This window comes from Scyliorhinus canicula, chromosome 19 (genome assembly GCF_902713615.1).
Source record: "Scyliorhinus canicula chromosome 19, sScyCan1.1, whole genome shotgun sequence".
NCBI lineage: Eukaryota > Metazoa > Chordata > Chondrichthyes > Carcharhiniformes > Scyliorhinidae > Scyliorhinus > Scyliorhinus canicula.
Genome location: NC_052164.1, coordinates 31778510 through 31798949, shown reverse-complemented (window position 1 = coordinate 31798949; position 20440 = coordinate 31778510). Strand labels below are relative to the sequence as shown.

The window sequence follows — 20440 nt, the reverse complement described above, 5'->3', positions numbered from 1 at the left end:
AATTGAACAGCCTCTGCTTATACTGACTCCTTGTGGAGTAATAATTCATTATCATTCTAATTATGTCGGATTCAGAACCATGTTTTAAATGCAGCCAATAAGTTCACTCGAGCACCCCCCGGAATTCAGTGTGGCATAGTTCTACTGCATTTATTCAGCTGCTCAGAATCACTTACCTTCATCGATTAAGAATGGCAAAATTAAAGCTGTTTTTGTCTCTGTGGAGGTTAGCGTAACATTTCTGACTGACAGCACCAAACCTGAATCAGGGTTACTTCAGGCCAAGCATAAACAGTCAGTTTATTTAGAATGGTTTGTTTTAATGCTATTAGTGATGGCTATAAGCTCCACAAAATATAAAAATACCTCTGCACGCGCAGTAATCTAGGCTTCCCCTCCTCTGCTCTGCTGGTTGGTAAACCCCTAGTCAGGCACCACTGGAAGCTGGTGCTGTGATTCCCTCAAATGGATGATGTATGTAGCCTGAAACTCCACACGGACAAGCACCAGATGCAACAGATCAATGAATGCTTGCTTATGTCAATTGCTCTCAGCATCAAGTACTGACTATTCGGTTTATTATTTTTTTAAAAACTGAATTTATTTCCTCGAAGCCTTAGTCTGTAAAGTTCTTAGACATGCAAATTGTATGTTCTGCCTTTTTTTTTTCTATTTCACATCGGAGTACTGTTTCTGCCTGAAGCTTCTTGTAAGCTTGGGGTATCAATATAACTAATGTGCTCATTGTGAGTCTGTGGAGCCTTCTGCTGTTGTTACTGCTGCTGCTGCTGTTTTACTTGCAGACTGTCTCTCCTCCTCACTCCTTCCCTTTCTGTTTGCTATCTCTCTCTCTCTCTCTCTCTCTGATACAGTAATCCATTCCTACTGCCCGAGGAGCCTCGGATCAGACTGGCAGCTTCAGGAGAGTGCCCAGGGATGGTTGGAGTCCAACAATAAGCAACATAAGAGAAAGAAAACCAGGCAATCCATTTAAAGGACTGTTCTCTTATAAATCATCTCTACAAGGCTCGCAACCCTGTGGACACTGAGCAGAGCATTTACACGAGCTAACGGACTGCAAGCTGCTTCGTGGTTTGAGTGTTTCATCGCAAATATTGTCAGCTGAAGAATCTTCATTACGATTGGTGGGATCTTTTATCCCTCCCACCCTGCCTTTCCATCCCCGCTGCTTCCAAACAGACGAAGGCTTCTTGATGGTGCTGTGGAAGTCAAAAGCAAGAGTTTGCTTCTATCTGCTGTGAAAGCTTTTGTTTCCACTCAAAAGGGGCAGCACAGACCAGCCAAAGCTGAGCTCTCAGGATAAAACCAAAACAACTGTTTGATGAACTGAAGCTCTCAGTGCACTAAGCAGCTGGAAAATTGGTATAATTACACACATATACATATATAAATAAAGAGATGGATGAGAAGGAGAACAGCACAGGCAGTGTGGGGAGCCTGCAGCCTTCCAGTATCCACGTTTTTGCCAACAATTCATCCCTTCATGGAATCAGGCATATATTTGTCTATGGACCAATGACCATGCGGCGATTCATGTGGACTGTGGTATTTATTGGCTCCTTGGGCCTACTCGTGGTGGAATGTACAGAGCGGGTGGCATTTTACTTCTCATACCCGCATGTCGCCAAGCTGGAGGAGGTGGCCACAAACAACCTGGTCTTTCCCGCCGTTACTATCTGCAACTTGAATGAGTTTCGCTTTTCAAAGCTGACAGTAAATGATCTCTACCATGCTGGCGAGCTCCTGGGACTGCTCAATGTGCACCTAGAGATCCAGAGCCCCCAGTTGGCTGATCCTATTGTGCTGAAAGCCCTCAAGAAGAAAGCTGATTTCACACATTACAAACCAAGGGTATTCAACATGCGTGAGTTTTACGATCGTGTTGGTCACAGTCTCAAGGATATGATGCTGTACTGCAAGTTCCGGGGAGTTCGATGTACTCATAAAGACTTCAAAACAGTGAGTAAAAGTTTGATTCAGGCCCATCTCAGTCATTTCACTTTATTCTATTTCATTGTCCTTCCTGTCAGTTCTGTCACAAAAATATAAATCTCATCAGGGAGACGAGTGATGCAAACATGTGCAAATTATCCATTAGTGACACATGTTGGATCCTGATGTTTTCAATGTTTTACTGATTAGTATTTTCAATAAGGACTTAATTGGTGCAGAAGATGCATGTAATATCAAAACACAACTTTTTCCTTCTCTTTTGGTAGCAAACTGAAAATACGAAGCAAAATTTTCCTTCACCAATGAGATCATGCTGTGGACAATATGAATAGAATAAATAATCTCACAAGAGTGACTGTTGCTTCTCTGAGTGTGCAGAAGAATAATAATGTAACACATGAAAGCCTGCTGGTGCAGACTCTGTAGTAATGTTGCTGTGGTGAGAGTTTGTGTAACAGCTAAAACCTGCAACCTGAGAATAGTTGGTTTGTGGGAGCGTCTGTCTGAACCTTTCACTGGATGACTACCACATCACAGGTGTGCTCTTTGAGAGAGTTGTTGGCTGCTTGTGTTTGGAGCTGTGATCATAATTATTCCTCGTTATCCTATTGTAAATTAGGAGAGTCACTATATCATTTATTGCTGTATGTCAATTGCAGTAAGGATGTGATATTGCCTTTGCAGTCTGCAACAAGACACATCAGCATGTTTATGCACATAAGAGAGCAGAATGACATGTTAGGTAACATTAGATCATTATATTGTTGATGTGTCTGGTGCTTAGCAGTGTTTTATTAAAATGATGGCAAAAATAGGATAGCTGTATTGAGCTAGTACTGCAGTAGATATAAGGTAGAAATCCTTGTTACTGACATCAGCAGACAGATGCCTTGCACTTTCATATGACAGTCCTTTCCTGTTCGTTCCGTGGATATGTTAATCAATTTAAACAGTATACTGCCTCTGAATAATAGTGGACAGAAATGTCATAGTCACATGTTAGTTACTGGTATGCGAATATGGCTGGTGGTCGTGGTGGGCTACAGTGGGAATCCGCTACAGTTTCCAACATGATGGCATGGCTGCAGAGTTCACGGTGTAGACTACTCCTCACTGTCCCAGGAACTGAGCTTGTCCAGGGATTACTCCAAGGTGATCCAAACCGTATTCAACATCCTTTATAAAAAGCAACAGACTCTCATTGTGTGCCTCAAGATATTAGCCCAGATCTTCCTGTCTCTGGATCATTGAGACCGGATGTATGACCCAAGATGAGCATCAGGATCCTGCAGAAATCACGATGTGCTTGCCTCCGTGGGAATTGCCTGGAAAGTTTGAAGTTCCAACAGGCACTTCCCCTGCTCCCTGGGACCCGCCGTGAATGTCTCTGCCTTTGAGTTAGAGTTGAAGACTTCGGACACTTCTGGGCGACTTACCTGAACAGTTATTCAGGAAATGTTAGACCAAAAAATCGACGTGTAGTTCCTGGCAACTGATCCTCCAATTATTCGCACCTACCCATTGACTCCCGCTGACCCTCCCGACTACCCTCCTGACCACTGGACTGACCCCCCCCACACCTCACTCCATTGACCCCCCAGCCAACCTAGCCCTTCATCCACCTGCCACCCTATGTGCCTGGCAATCTACCTCCTTACTACTTGCCTCACCCACACTACCCATCCTACCACCTTATCCATTCATTCATTCATTCAATCACTCATTCATCCATTCACCTTGCACTAACATTCACACTGGACCGTTAAGCTTACCACATAGCAGCTAGTGATGGAAAAAGAGGCCATGTCTTGTTTCTGCCCACTCCTCCACGATCCTACACTTCAGTGCTGCGATGGAGCCCGCCGATGGACACTGTACTCTACATTTATATCTTGGAGAAGCTGGGCTCAAGACCCGGCAAGAAATGTGGTGCAGCGTCAAGGCATAGAAATGTTCGAACCAAGTGGCAATCTAACAATGATCGTTGCCTTACGGAAGATTCAAGCCATTAGAATGAGTGATGGTTGATGATAAGTCATAGCATATTGCAAGGCTTTTTTTTTTGTCGCTGTCGCACATTATGATGCTCTTGTTGGAAAAGGGGGACGGTGTCAACATAGACAGCATAAAATTTCACTCCAAATACTTACAATTACCCATCACCACCAAATTAACTCTCATAAAAGCAGAAACACTTACAAATGATGCTCACAATTACAACAGTAAAAAGCTTTCAACTGCTTACCAGTGGTCCACACTGGTTACCCTCACTACGTCCTCACAAAAATGCAATGCATATGTTCTACCACTCTCTTTACTGACAAATTAAAGGACCTATCTTAGAGCATTGTAGAAGCATGATGTACTATAAGATACAGAGGTTTAGCTAAATAAATCAGTTATTTCCTGCTTTCCACCTTTCTGTAACTACAACTGTCACGTTCACCTGATTTGGTCAATTTTCCTCATAAATTTTTGTCAACATGTCTATGGTAGTGACATTGAAGCTGACTGGGTGCAATGTTTGTGTACGCACATTGTGTTGCTAAGCTATACTCAGTTTCCCTGACTTTAGTCATGGCAATTGTAAATTGCCAGTTAATGCCTCAGAACTATTTGAAATCTGTGCATACTTTGAGCATTTAGTCTGCATTGCAAACCCTTAAAATCTATCCAAACAGTTGTTAGTCATGTGAACAAGCGGATTAGTGCCTTTGCCGGTAAAGAAACACATTAAAGTCTTCCAAATTAATTTTAGAATTTCTCTCAATCACTATTATGACTGTTGTCATTCAATTTCATTCCCTAAGAAGTGGCTATCTTCCACTGTAAGAAAATAATGTGTCTCTCTGATTGAAAATTGCTTCTCTATTTGTCTCAGCATTGGTTATGATTTCATACAAGGTCGGGCAGCACGGTGGGCAGTGGTTAGCACTGCTGCCTCACGCCGCCAAGGACCCAGGTTCGATCCTGGCCCCGGGTCACTCTCTGTGCGGAGTTTCCACATTCTCCCCATTTCTGCATGGGTCTCATCCCCACAACGTAAAGATGTGCAGGGTAGGTGGATTGACCGTACTAAATTGTCCCTTAATTGGAAAACAAATAATTGGGTACTCTAACAAAATTGATTTTCAAATCATTCCGTACAAGATACTGGGAAAGCAGCCTCTGGAAATCTGATTGCATAATGTGGATCCTTTTGGGGATCTTTTTGGCCCAGCTCTCTTGAAAGTGCTACAAATGGGGACATGGTGGGCGGGAGGATTGGGAATTAGTGATGAGTGAGTTGCAATCTGAAAAAGACTTGAATCGCAGCCTGATCCAGGCAAAAGTGAGCCAAAACCACAATCGGAAGAGACTGGGAACAATCCAAATCAGGCTAAACCAGGCTATACAAACCCAAAACAATCCGAAAAATCAGTGTGAACATTGCCAAACTGGGCCACAAATTGAGTACTGAAACAAACCTAAGCGACAGTCCAAAACACACCAAACTTGACCAAAAACTAACTTCTGAGTGAGTGTTGAGCTGACCCGAAACCACAATCCAAGCACAGCCAGGCCATGGAAAATATGATATTGATTCTCACAGGAACTAGAAGCTGAATATTATGTAATTTTCTCTCCAATAATCCTCACCACATTGTTTTATTTCTATAAATTTAGAGTACCCAGTTAATTCTTTCCAATTAAGGGACAGTTTAGTGTGGCCAATCCACCTAACCTGCACATCTTTGGGTTGTGGGGGCGAAACCCATGCAAACATGGATAGAATGTGCAAACTCTATGTGGACAGTTACCAAGAGTCGGGATTGAACCTGGGATCTTGGTGCCGTGAGGCAGCAGTGCTAACCACTGCGCCATCGTGCCGGCCCACCACATTGTTTGCACTGTGGCTGGTTTGCATTCCAGCTTGCTATTTACCGTCGAAGGTTTTGTGGATATTTAATTACTTTTTGCTGTGTTGACTAGAGAAAGCATTGATAAGAAAATGGATGGCCTTAAGGGGTGAAGCTCTCAGCTCTAACAGCTAAACAGCTACTTCTGACATATTTTCATATTAATGTAGTTGTACTGTGATTGACGATGACATTTGATGCTAGTCATCCTTACAAATACAAGTCAGTACAGGATGAAGTATCTGACAAGGAGGATTTGTTTTAAATGTCTCTTTGAAAATGGTTGTGAGACTTAGCTGTTGTGATATGTGATTACATGGAGATATTTTTCTTTCACTCTTTCTTCACATGGCTCTGATTTGTCATACTGTGTATCTGACATTCAATATTGGAAATGCAGAAATGTTCTATTTGAATATCCAGAAGATTACATACGATCTCTGCCACAAACATCATTTCCTAACCTCCCCTCCCATTCCTGGCAATGGTCTAATGTTGACTCAGACCTTTCGCAATGTTATATTTATGTTTGATCCTGAGATGAACTTCCAATCACATATCCGTTCCACTAGCAAGTCTACCTACTTCCACCTCCATAACACTGGCTAATCCCGCCTTAGCTCATCTGTTGCTGAAACTCTCGACCATGCCTTTATTGTGCCTAGACTGGATTGCTCAAACACTTATTGTGGGTCTCCACCGTATGCAAACTTGAGCTCATCCAAAATTCTGCTGTCCTTAATTCTGACTGAAGCCCCTGGGTAATATATGGACTGCAAACAGCATTCATTAACCTTATATAAGTAACTAATCAGAAGCATCTCTTTTGAAATATGCCACGTTCAAGAATTTGTCCTGAGGATTTTTGTCTTCAAAACAAAGTTCCTGTGTTCTGATGCCTATGCCATCAGATCCCATCACTGTGAATTGATATGTGAGATCATGTATTGATGTGTGAGGTTATTGTGCCCCCCTGGGCTATCAGTAGACATCTTTTGAAACATTGAAAGTGCACAAGACTGAATATTTGTGAAAGGGCTGAAGTTACACCAGCACATTTCTTTCATTGAAACACTGTTTCCATTTCACAGCAAATGGCGATCAAACTCCAGATCACTGCCAATGCTAGACACCTGTTCATATAACAGGCAGTTGGCAATTTCAAAGTTTTTCTCGTTCTCTTCCAGCAGTATATCTCTGATCAGTGTAGTTCAGGCGTATAAGAGTACACTGAAGACTGCACAATATTGTGGATGAGCAACAAATTGTAACAAAATGCTGTTTTCTTTTTTAGCTGTGCACAGCGAAGATTTGCTCCTTAAGATTTGGCTTTCTGTGGTATGATGTGGTCACAAAGCACCATAATTTATACTTAGTAATGAAGCTGGAACTGGCTTTGGAGTGGCTGAAAAGTATGAAGAAATTTAATCGGTAGTACGACACCAATTTCTGCATCCATGAAAGTACAAATTGATTTGAATAAACACTTGGCTCAGATTGGAGCATGCAGTTTATCTTCAGTGTAGATGTGAACTGGTAGGCAAGGAGGAATCACTCATTCCCTGGGTCGAACCTCTTTAATGTTGTTTACCTTGAGATGGTTTAAAAAAATCTAAATTACCTGGCCCTTGCAACTTACACAGAGAATCATTCACTCCAAAGCATATACTTCATGCACCTGATGTCATATCCCCATTGTGAGTATAGGACCAGATCGAGGATGTTCAACTGCAAGTTGAGCAACAGTGGAAAACGTGGATGCCAGGATTTGGTTCTGGTGATATTTGGGCCGTGTGGGAGGGGCCTGCACAGCTGTACCAAGGTACAGTGAAAAGTATTTCTCTGCGAGCAGCTCAACAGATCATTAAGTACATGAAAAGAAAAAGAAATAAAAGAAATTACATAATAGGGCAACACAAGGTACACAAAGTAACTACATAACACTGGCATCGGGTGAAGCATACAGAGGTAGTTTTAATAAGGTCAGTCCATAAGAGGGTCGTTTAGGAGTCTGGTAACAGCGGGGAAGAAGCTGTTTTTGAGTCTGTTCGTGCGTGTTCTCAGGCTTTGTATCTCCTGCCTGATGGAAGAAGTTGGAAGAGTGAGTAAGCCGGGTAGGAGGGGTCTTTGATTATGCTGCCCGCTTTCCCCAGGCAGCGGGAGGTGTGGATGGAGTCAATGGATGGGAGGCAGGTTCGTGTGATGGACTGGGCTATGTTCATGACTCAGAGAATGGCACTGATACGTGGAACAAGTAACACATTGATGGACAGATCATTTCTATGACAAGGTTCTGGACATGATAACACATTCTCAGGCTTATCCTCTGTTTCTGTTGAGGAACCTGCGATGAGGTGATACCGTGTGTTTCTCTTTATGAAAATGAACTGATACAGCTTGCTATTGGTACCAATATGGAATGGTGACGTTTCCTTGTTGTTTAATGGTTAGTGTGCTGTGTGGAATGTTATGTCGTTGATTTTCAAATTTTGTTACTGTTGACCGATTAATAAATTTTCTCATAGTGAGTGCTCGTCCTGTAGCTGGCTGGATTGGATGTACATTGGGATAAAAACACAAACTCTGCACCAGTTATGGAGCAGCCATCTAAGGAGTGCAGCTGATATGAAATGCCGTCGTAGGGACTGATCAGGGCATTAGCAAAGTAGTTAATGGGGCTGATCTCCTTTGAACTGCACAAGGCAGTGGCTCAAGGCACTTCGGCTGTTCTGGTTAAGACCAAGCTCAAAGTGTGATTGAATTTGGTAGTATTATAATAAAAATCAGAGAAGTGCATTTCTTTTTGATCACAGCTGACCTTTTCCGCAGGCTTATCAAATATATCATGAAGATGGAGTCACTCCATTTAAATGGAAGTTGAATGAATTAATGTAGGATTCAGCCAAGAAGGTAACATTAGGTCAAATACCAATGCTTCCTGAGCATTTAGAGTAGTTCATGACCTATTGATGGAACGGCAGTTGCTTGAATATTAACACACTAACGTTCCCCATGTTTAGAACGAGGCTCGGTTGCTGCAATATCATCTGCCACAAAACAGAAGGCTTAAAGTATTTTGCAGTATTGTGAAATACACTTCAGGATAAATGGCTTATGTGCTTAACTTTGTGCAGTATAGCAAAGATTCAGCTCAAGCCTTGAAATGGTATAGGAATTAATGAGCGGCTCAGGCAAACACGTAGCCCGGCCCTGAGAGTTAATGGCTCACTGACATCCTGAAGGCTGATTGACAAAGCTTAACTGTTGTGAGAATGACTTGACTGTTTGTAAAAGTGAAAACCTTAAAAAAGCAATAACCAGCTCTTAAGTAGAATACAGACATTTTTAGTATTAATAGATATTTACATTAACAGCACAGTTGTTTGTATCACTGAAAATGCACTTACTAACAATCATAGCACGTGACTCATGGTTAGATTCATGGCTTTAAATATGACTGGAACTCCAATGGCGTTAGTAGTGGTCTGCTCCTATTTCTTACATAACTCAAATGATATGCTGTTTAAACTAATGGAAGCACCATGCCATGCAACACACATGTGATTCTGCTAGCAAAATACAGTTGTTATACCTTCCTCAGTTTAGTTAGATACTAATTACGGTAGCATTGTGGATAGCACAATCGCTTCACAGTTCCAGGGTCCCAGGTTCGATTCCGGCTTGGGTCACTGTCTGTGCGGAGTCTGCACATCCTCCCCGTGTGTGCGTGGGTTTCCTCCGGGTACTCCGGTTTCCTCCCACAGTCCAAAGATGTGCAGGTTAGGTGGATTGGCGATGCTAAATTGCCCTTAGTGTCCAAAATTGCCCTTAGTGCTGGGTGGGGTTACTGGGTTATGGGGATAGGGTGGAGGTGTTGACCTTGGGTAGGATGCTCTTTCCAAGAGCCGGTGCAGACTCGATGGGCCGAATGGCCTCCTTCTGCACCGTAAATTCTATATCTATATCTATATCTATATCTAATTGAGCCTGGAGACTTCATTTAGTTTGAGGTGAGATGTCCTTTTACATTCTTTCATCTTAAAATTTTTTAATGATGTTAATTCTGATAAATTTCTTTCTCTTTTTAGAATGTTTCTAAAGTGTGATATAATAATCTTTATTAGTGGCACAAGTAGGCTTACACTAACACCTCTACGGGGCAGGGGGCTGAGTTTCAAAAACAATCCAGGAGTGAGATCACAGGAAAAACGGTACATTCAATAGTTGGTGAGAAGCTGCTGTTAGGAATTGTGTTGAAGTCGCTTAAAAACTAGAAAAACGTATCATTTATGAAGGAGCTCCTTGAATTTCAGGAAGGAGTAACCAACAATTGAGAAATAAAATGAAATCAAGTGAAAGTGAAATAAGATAATTTAGGAAACAACGTAAGATAAAGTTAGAGAGCAGAGCCGGGGAGCTAAAAAAAAAGGAGCGCAGGGATGAGCGAGCCTGAGAGTGGAGTCTGGAGGATAAAAGGAGTGTGAGAAAGAGCGAGACTGAGAGTACAGCACCAGCTTGGAGTTTAGAGATCCTGAGGTGAGGTCAGTATTCAAAAGTGACGCGTGGTAACTGGAAGCAGCGAGTTGGGTATAATAATAATAATCTTTATTAGTGTCACAAGTAGACAATGAAGTTACTGTGAAAATCCCCTAGTCGTTACACTCCGACGCCTGTTCGGGTACACTGAGGGAGAATTCAGAACGTCCAATTCACCTAACAAGCATGCCTTTCGGGGACTTGTGGGAGGAAACCGGCGCGCCCGGAAGAAACTCATGCAGACATGGGGAGAACATGTAGACTCCGCACAGAGAGTGACTGGGAATCAAATCTGGATCCCTGGCGCTGGGAAGCAACAATGCTAACACTTGAAATCTGCTGGATTCTGCTAAAACTTTAATGTGCTAACTTCAATACACCAGCAGAACCCCACAGCATTACTCTTGATGGGCTGTTTTTAGAGAGAAAGCAGAATTTAAATGAGGAATGAGCGTACTTGCCGCTTTTAGAGTTGTCTCTTGTCCGTTCAGTTTGCATGAAATCCTGCACTGGAGGTTGTTGTGATGGAAGTGGGTGGTGAAAATGGTGCGGTGCCCTCCAAAGGGCACCTGGGACCTATGTGGCAAGAGCAAGCAATAAAGATGCGTCTTTGAAGCAAGTGTACTGAATGACTGCCAAATGGCACAGTCAGAACCAGGAAATGCAAGTTATCAAGGGCAAAGAGAAATAGATAGGGAAAGAAAGATCAGATTCAAAGTGGAAAAAAAAGAGACAATGGGCGTGATTTTACTAAAAGGGAACAAAGTCCCATAGTGGGGGCGTTTATCTGCGTGTTTCCCAGTGCTCACAATGCCGCGAAACAGGTCTACAAAACACCACTTGGGTTAGATAACGGGCCTCAGCGGGGAACGGGTCGCCAAGGCCGCACATGCCCCTGTTTTCAATGCTGAGGAGCTCCTCTCGCCGGAACTCCTCAGTATAGCAAGAGATTTAAACATGTCGTCACGATCTCCAAGGCGCCAACATGACCTCCAAACCCCCCCAAACCCCAATGCACTCTGGGAGGGACTCCAAACCCTCGCACCCCACCCCCTCGCACCCCAGCGCCTCGCAGCCCTACCCCCTCGCACCTCACCAACACCCGCACAGGACACCCTGACCCGATCAGCAGAATACAAAAAATGCCAGCTTGGCAGTGCCAGGCTGGCACCAAGGTGGCAGTGCCAGGCTGGTGCCAAGGTGGCAGTGCCAGGGTGTTGGATTGTCATTAGTAGTACCCAGATGCCTGGATGGCACAAGCAGTGCCAGGCTGCTACCCTTCCCAAAGAGCAAGCACCTGGCAGCTTCCAAATTCCTGGGAGCCACCAATGAGTGCATTCCGCCTGGTCCCTATTTCTGGAGACCAGGGGTAGGAGTCTCCCGTAATCGGCGGGCGGCCCATACCGGAGCCAAAGAGCGGGGAGAACCACTCCGGCATTGGACCACCTGGAAGTTGCGGAATCCTCCGCACTTCCAGGGGCTAGGCTGGCGCTGGAGGGGTTGGCGCGGCACCAACCGGTGGCGAAGAGCCTCCACAGGCCGGCGCGAGTTGGCACAAGTGCAGGACTGCCAGCATGTTCTGGCACATGCGCAGAACTGCTGCCGTGTTTTCTGTGCATGCACAAGGGGTTTCTTCTCCGCGCCGGCCATGGCAGAGCATTACAGAGGCCGGCGCGGACGGAAAGAGTGCCCCCATGGCACAGGTCTGCCCTTAGATCAGTGGACTCCAATTGCGGGCCACCCCCGGGGCAGGATCCCCCCATTCTCCCCCGAGGACCCCGCTAGCCGCCCTCCAAGCCAGGTCCCGCCGGATGGACCATGTCTAATCCATGTCGGTGGGTCTGGCCGAAAGCGGGTGGCCGCTCGGCCCATCAGGGTCCAGAGAATTGCCGGGGGGGGGGGGCACTACCAACGGCTCCCAATCAGCACGGCATGATTTCCACCCCCACCCAAAAATCGGTGCCGGAGAATTCGGCAGCCGGCACCCCTCCAACGATTCTCCCACCCGACGGGGGGGGTCAGAGAATCCCGGCCCAGTACTGAACAGCACTCAGACAATGTCTTCACAGCAAAGGAGATCGATCCCACGCCTTGGGTAACTTGGGAATTTGCACATTAAAGTGAGACTAGCTGTCTCGCTTTAGCACATTCTCCCCCTGTTTGCGTGAGTTTCACCCCCACAACCCAAAAGATGCGCATGGTAGGTGGATTGGTCACGCTAAATTGCCCTTTCGTTGGAAAAAAATAATTGGGTACTCTAAAATTAAAAAAAGAAAAAAAACTGTCTCGCTTTAAGATGCAGATTTGCCTAAAAGTGATTCCACCCACAATGGGTGAGATTTACATCACAACGTCTCACGAGATCGCGCTCGAGTAGGTCCCAGGAGCATAGTGAATTTAGTCTATATCCACCATGCAAGTATCGATAATTCACCTCATTGCATTTGAACGGTGATCCAGAGTCCCATTTCGGGAAGGTAACGGCAGAGTGATGCATCAAAGACACCAACTTTTGGAATTTTGCATTTAATCAGGCATCTGCCCTTGACTGAAATTGCTGTACAATTTGCAGATAAATAGTAGTGAGTGCCGTTAGCTTCAGTGTTACTTTCACAGTACATTCTGGCCCATTAGATCATGAAATTTCTATTTTAGTTTGCAATATGTTTTAAAGTGCTGATGTTCTGTGCCTTTCAATGTACTAAAATGTGAGCAGCAGTTGGTCAGATCTCAAGGGAGACCATTAACTTTTAAAAAGAAATTCAAACAACTCCCAGTTATTAACTGAAAGAATCATGTCACAGGACTTCATATTTTTAAATAAATACTTTCGCTGCACAAAATTAGGCAAACCAAGTCCCATTACCTTAACACTATATTTGGTAAACCCTTATTGCTGAAGCCTGAAAATCTGAAAAGGATTCTATTTTATTTCCACCAAGAGTTCCCGATAAATGACATGTCCTTGAGGGTTCCTTCATCTCTCCTAAATCCAAAGCATGATATGCCACAGCTCTTAATAATTCACTTTATTTCTCCTCAGTTTTCCTGTCTGGCATTTTGACTTCTAGTGCACTCTCTGTGTGTGAAGATTCCACTGCTGATCTCTTCCATTAGATTTACCAGGCAGATGTGACAATTTTAATTGCTGATGCACTTGAACTTTTGATTCGAGCATGGGCATTACTTGCAATCCCTGCTCAGTGATTCCAGATCAGGAAACTGCCTGGTTCCTAATGGCTTCTGTTTTCATTGTTCTGGCTGTCAGTAGACACACCACTGTCTTCTTGCAGTCTTTTAAGCTGCCTAACTGTTTCAGTGAGAAAATACACAGATAAATCCCAAACAAAACACGGCTCTCCTGCAAGCTATCCTCAAGATACTTTGGTATCCTGAGGATGTCCCAGATAAATATTTCAATTAATGAACTTCAATTCCCAAATTCTCCTTTGATCTGAAAATTATGTAGACATTTAAGACCTTCCCTATTTACTGTTTGCTTTCAAACCTTTCTTTGATCTGGGAGTGACTGAATAATTTATATCTCTTCTGAAGACAACTGTAAACATCTCTACCAATACTCAGAAAAGAGATGTCCATTACTCGCACTCCTGATTTTGACCTTATTGAATAATCACATGATTACCCTTTTGAATTGCAATTAGTTTAGTCCTTGGTGCAAGACTTCCAAAATCTGGATGGTCGCACTCCAGATGCACCCCCCAGCATGCACCATGAGACCCCTCGAAAGCCCCAGCATGCCTACTGCACAAGAATTACATGTCAAGTTTGGACTCTGATTGGCAATTCCCCTGCATCTGGAATCCTCCAAAATGGTATCCAACTCTGTTACCCAAGAAATGTTGGACAGAAAATAAACTGTTCTATCTCCTGGATAACTAGATAAGCACTCACACTGACCACTCCCCCCTCTGACAGCACCCCCCACCCCGATCTTGACCCTTCAACCCTCCACCCGTCCTGACTACTCGCCCAAACCCTACAACTCCCCCCGATCTGACCTGACTATCCCCTAATCTGCAATCCCGCAAACCTTCACCCCACTTGAACCTACAATTCCCTGACCCTCCAAATTTCCCCGATCCTCTTACCCCCTCTGAACTTCTGACTGCCCCCTCTGACCCTCCGACTCCCACTCTGACCTGACTATAACACTCTACCCACTCTGGTACTCCACCCAACTGTACCTTGTCATCCTGAAAGCTTCCATCCTACTCACCCTGGCAACTATCACCCTGCCACCATACTTAGTTGGCGCCCTATCCATCCTGCCACCCTTCTCAACATGCCACCTACACACCACCTTGCCAGCTTACACACCACTCTACCACCATACTCTGCAGCTTTACTCACCCTGCAACCTGCCATTCTACCATCTGCCATCTTGCCTACCTTGCCACCCACTTACCACCTTGCCCACCCAGCACACATAGCTTATTCACTGTCATTCACTAACAAAGTGAAAAGCTATGTAAATGTCCTAAAATTTTCACTGCGTTGGTGAATGAAGATGTACCAAAATACGACAATAAGTGTTGTAAGAATCGGGTATGGCTTGATTTCACTCTGATTATCCTGTTCTTTGAACAGGTACAGTTTGCATCCCTGTAGAGGAAGTCTGGGCAAGACCTGTTGAGCTCTAGTGCAAGGTAAAGAATACAGGAGCAGAGGTGATCAAATGGCGAATGCCATTCCTCAGAGGGTTTGGCTCTGGGTTTGCCAGCTTTTCACCCACGTTTTGTACCCACTTATCTTGTATTTAAAAATGCAATTGCCAACTAAACATTATCAACAATACTGCAACTGTTGCTTTACAATTATTCTGCACATCTCCGAGCAGCAATTTAATCCAAACTCTAATTCTAAACAATCTCAATGCTTGGTGGCTGTATGTCCAACTGGAAACTGTTAGGTGTAGTTAGACTTGGGGCTTTCCTGAGGTGAAGCAGGTAAAGCACACAGGCTGACGCCTGTTTTTGCAGCAGTTTTTTTCTGGGAGAGGTCACTGGATTGTCAGAGGCTATAACTTGAGGGGTGCCAATCAACATCCAACATGGCTGACTAGGAGACTCTGCCGCTTTTGATAATCAACCTGTTTGGCCACATACGAATTCACCTTCTGTGGTCATCAAGACCTGGAGAGGGACTCAAACCCAGAGCTTCTGGTGTGGAGAAAGGGACATTCCCGGCTGCACCACAAGATTTCCTGTTGGATGTGCACATTATGGATAATTTAAATCATGCTGCTGATTAGAATTGGAACTGCCTCCCACATTTCATTCTCCCTCCCTCCCTCTTTTTGAAGACCTGTGATTCTGTATCTTTGTTTTTTCACATCTCACATTTTGGAGCTAATTGTCACTTGGGGAAATTAGTGTTAATAGGTACAGGCTGAAAAATGTGTTTGGCAACTTAACTCCCCCTTTATCTGAATGATTATCTCACTGCAACTTTCACAGGAGCCTATTGTTGGGTTGCCATGATTTCTGCTTGAAACAAGCTGTTGACCTCTTCTGCACACAAACAAGGGCAATATTGATATTTTAAAGGAACAAGAAGGGGCGGGATTCTCTCAGCCCGGGATCGGGCCGGAGAGTCGCCGTGACTGGCGCGGATCGCGCCATGCCGCCACGATGCCGGGACGGGGTTCTCTGCAGATTGGTGCCATTAGCGCCGGCGCGGCGCCAGTCGGGAGACACTCTACGGGGCCCCCCCTGCCGATTCTCGGCCCGGAATGGGCCAAACGGCTGTAACAAAAAACCCGAGTCCCGCCGGCGCTGTTCTCACCTGGTCTTACCCGGCGGGACCTCGGCGTGAAAGTGTCCGGGGGCGGCTTGTGGGTGGGATGGGGGTTCCGATCCCGGGGAGGGGCCTCCACTGTGGCATGGCCCGTGATCGAGGCCCACCGATCGGCGGGCCGGCCTCTCGGGCTGGGCGCCTCCTTTCTTCCGCGCCGGCCCCTGTAGCCCCACGCCATGTTGCGCTGGGGTCGGCGTGGAGAAGGGAGCCACTGCGCATGCGCGATTTGGTGCCAGTGCCACTGCGCATGTGCGGCCCGCGCGGCGCCTAGTTGACACCGGGATTGGCAGCTGGAGCGGCATAGGTCGCTCCAGTGCCATGCTGGCCCCCTTCAAGGGCCAGAATTGCTGATCCTGAGGTCATGTTGGTGGCGTCGGGAAACGTGACGGTGTTTACAACGGCGTCAATACTTGGCCTCAGGATCAGACAATCTCGCCCAAGGTATTAGGTCTTCTGATTTGAATGCTTCATCCCTGTCATCCGATGAGGAAATGACCCTAAAACGTTAACATTTTTTATGGAGCTAGAAAGAGCTTCCCCTTGGTGTTGATGCCTCCCCCACCCAGCAACCCATTACCTCTGCAGCTCTTCTCTCATTCCATAGATGATGGAATGAGGTCGAAGAGGATATGTGCTCAGAGTTACGATAAGGCGTCAAAATTGCATCTTCATCAGCTATCAGACAAACAAAATTGACTCCTTACTGCTTCCCATACAGAGATTGATTGGAGGTCATGTGATGCAGTGATGGCATCCCTATCGTTGGGTCAGAGGGTCTTGGTTCAAATCCCATTCCTGGACTTGATGGTCAAGGAACGTGTGTGCTTAATGTGTCCAGCAGGTTGATTATCAGCTTGTAAATATTTCAGCAATGCCTAATAGCAGGTGGTAAGTGCGGGGAAAAATTCCTGGTCAGCCATACTGTAGACCTCAGGGGAACAGGGTGCCCGCCTCTCATCAACAGCATGAAGAAGCCTTGTGAGGTCGGCATCCCCAAAGCGAGGAGCAGGTCTGAGCGCAGCCATGCTTGTGTGTTGACTGGGAGCGAGTGGTAGGGGAGCACTAAAAAGCAGCTCCCTCTTGTTAGTGGTGAGTTGCTGAAGCACGAGGGAGGCCTCAGTGAGAAGCTCATGGGGGCTCACCTTGACACTAAGTGCCATTGAATACGGGTCATGATCTTACCAACGCGGCTGGCGCGAAACACCACGCCAAACATGTCCAAAGCATGTCTATTCATTTTTTAAGTTGAATCGCTCCCAGTGTCATGTCAGGGGTGCAATGTTTAAAACTGTCTTGTGATATGAAATAGATGTTTGTGTTTTTACACATATTCCCTTCTGTCTCTCTTTTTAAATGTGGAAATGCCTGGTGAGACAAGGCGAGATATAAAAGATTAAGCTGACTTATTTCAGAGTAAGTTAACGTAGAGCAAGTTACTGTGGACTCCAATTGGGATGTATGCAAGTAGCTGAAATTATAGAGCTTGCTCATGACTTGAATACCGAGTTACAAGATAAGATATTTTTGTGTAGTGATATATTTGATGAAGTGGTTGATGCAAGGCTATGTTTTAACTTCATTTTTGAAGTGTAGTTGATTAAAGGCCATCTTGATACAAACGAATATAATTCTGTTGAAAAAGATCATGAGGTACTTGTAACCTAATTACAAATCAAAATAACATATTATAATATAACTCTGATTTTCTGAAAATCAGATCAATATGATATTCTGCAGATATTCAAAACATTATGTACAATGGATAAGGAATGCAGGAGCAGAGGAGATAGCTGGGGGAATAAGTACACAAATCATTGAAGGTGCAGAGCAGATTGAGAAAATTGTTAGAAAGGCACACGGGGTTCTGATCTTTATAAATAGAGGCATAGAGGAGAAATGCAAAGAAATTATCTCGAGTCTTTATAAGACACCCGTTCTGTTTCATCTGGGGTATTGTGTCCAATTCTCACTTTAGGAAGGATGTGAAGTCATTAGAAAGGGTACAAAAAATATTTACGAGAATGCGTCGTGGGACGATGGACTTCAGTTATATGGATCAGTTGAAGAAATTGCAATTGTTCTCCTTAAGGAAGCGAACTTTGAAAAGAGATTTGCTACGGGTGTTCAAAATCATGAGAGGTCTGGGCAGAGTAGTAAGGAAGAAACAGTCTCATTGGCAGAAAGGTTGAGAACCATAATGAGGAAAGACTGCTTTGTGCAGTGAATGGTTTGGATCTGGAATGAATTGCCTAGGAGTGTGGTGGAGATAGATTCAATCATGGCTTTCAAAAGAGCATTGGATAGTTATCAGAACAGAGAAACGTTCAAGGCTACGAGTAGAGGTTGAGTGGATGGAATTAGTTGAGTTGCTCTTACAGAGACAGGATGAGCCAAATGACCTCTTTCTGTGAATTCACCATTCAATGGTTCTATAATTCTATCTCTGTAAAATATTGCCATGCATGTTTATAACAATGGAGATTCTAATTGTGCTGTACAGATTGAAGTACAATACATAAGGAATAGAGCGCTACACAGTGATATATAACTGAACACATAGAGTGATATAGAATAAGCAGGTCGGTTTTCTGGTCAATGGCAAAGGAATGGGTCTTGCCGCTGACCTCCAAGAAAGCAGTACACAAAGCAGGGTAAGAAACCTATCACATTGAGGCACAGACAGCAAGCGAGGAAGTTAAAAGCATTCTATCCTTCACTTTTTAAGTTTTCAGATAGCAAAATTGAATTTAGAGCTAAATTGTCAATATAAACAAACCCTTCTACAAACATACATAGAAACATACATAGAAAATAGAAACAGGAGGAGGCTATTCGGCCCTTCGAGCCTGCTCCATCATTCATTATGATCCTGGCTGATCATCCAGCACAATATTCTGATCTTGCCTTCCCCTCATATCCCTTGATCCCTTTAGCCCCAAGAACTGTATCTAATTCCTTCTTGAAATTACACAATATTTTCGCCTCAACAACTTTTTGTGGTCGTGAATTCCACAGATTCACCACCCTGGGTGAAGCAATTTCACCGTATCTCAGTCCAAAAAAGTTTATCCCTTATCCTCAAACTATGGCCCCTAGTTCTGGACTCCCCCACCATCGGGAACATTCTTTCTATATCCACCTAGTCTCAGCCTGTTAGAATTTTATAGGTTTCTAGAAGATCCCCCTCATTCATCTTAACTCCAATGATTATAATCCTAACTGACTTAGTCTCTCCTCGTATGACAGTCAAATCTGGATTTTTAAATATCATGATGCATAGCTCTAATATTCCACAAATATAAAATTAGCATTTCAAGGCCAGTGGAAGTATTTAATAGTAATTATAAGCCATTAAAAACTCCAGCTATACCACATTCAACTGTGTGTAATTTTTTTGTCAGGGGACTAATAGTGGGATTAATAATGTCAAAGTGGAAGTTTTCATCTATTCGCTGATCGGGGATTGAAATCTAGGGGAAGCCTATGGAGTTGTGCTCAATCACTGACAGCAACTTCTAGATTTTTGCATTATTCTGCACATGTGAAGACTCTTGAAATTCCTGACAGTTTCAGTGGAGTAAAGATCTGGGCCATTGTAAAACTGGAGGGATGGCACGAGTTTCATCTTTAACACAAATTGGGTGGCTGTGGGAGAGACATGTTCACTCTGCTCAGTGGGAGATCTTATTGAATTAATGAGCTCCCAGGGGTAGATTCCAATAGCAAGAATAGAAAACCTAACAAGGTATTGATTATGAACAACAAACAGCTAATTTAAAGATCGGAAGTTCTAAGGAACAGCTTCCTTTCAGGGTGGGAGAACTATAAAGAGCACACCTAGAAGTAAGGAACTGAAGTTAAGGAAACCATAAGGCCCAAAAGCCTTCCAAGAAAATCGAAGACAAATAAGTGCCGGAACTGCTTCCAGCTTTCATTTACGGCAGATATAATCCTTTTAAGTGATATTGAAATGTCTTTCTCCTCATCTGTGCAACTCCCGTTCTGTGGATCTAATCCGGGCTTTGCATAGCAGAGGCAAGATGTCTATCTGCTTGAGGGAATAACAGTGGCAGCTATGGTTGATCTGAAAATGATACTGGAGTCTTCAGTGCTTCATTTAATCCTATTTACAAACATTTGTTTGGCTTTGCTTGTTACTGGTGAAAGGAATGCCCAAAAACAGGAATGGCAGATCTCCAATGGTGAATGGG

The 20440-nt window shown here is 44.2% G+C and overlaps 1 protein-coding gene across 1 annotated transcript in view; it reads left to right on the top strand.

The window, feature by feature from the left end:
- The first annotated feature begins 337 nt into the window (after positions 1 to 337).
- The window catches only part of LOC119953915 (acid-sensing ion channel 2-like), a 348128-nt gene continuing 328025 nt past the window's right edge, over positions 338 to 20440 (top strand). The window contains exon 1 of the mRNA XM_038778584.1: positions 338 to 1980. Coding sequence (XP_038634512.1) covers positions 1420 to 1980 — 561 coding nt within the window. The 5' untranslated portion in view covers positions 338 to 1419. The remainder of the gene's footprint in view (positions 1981 to 20440) is intronic.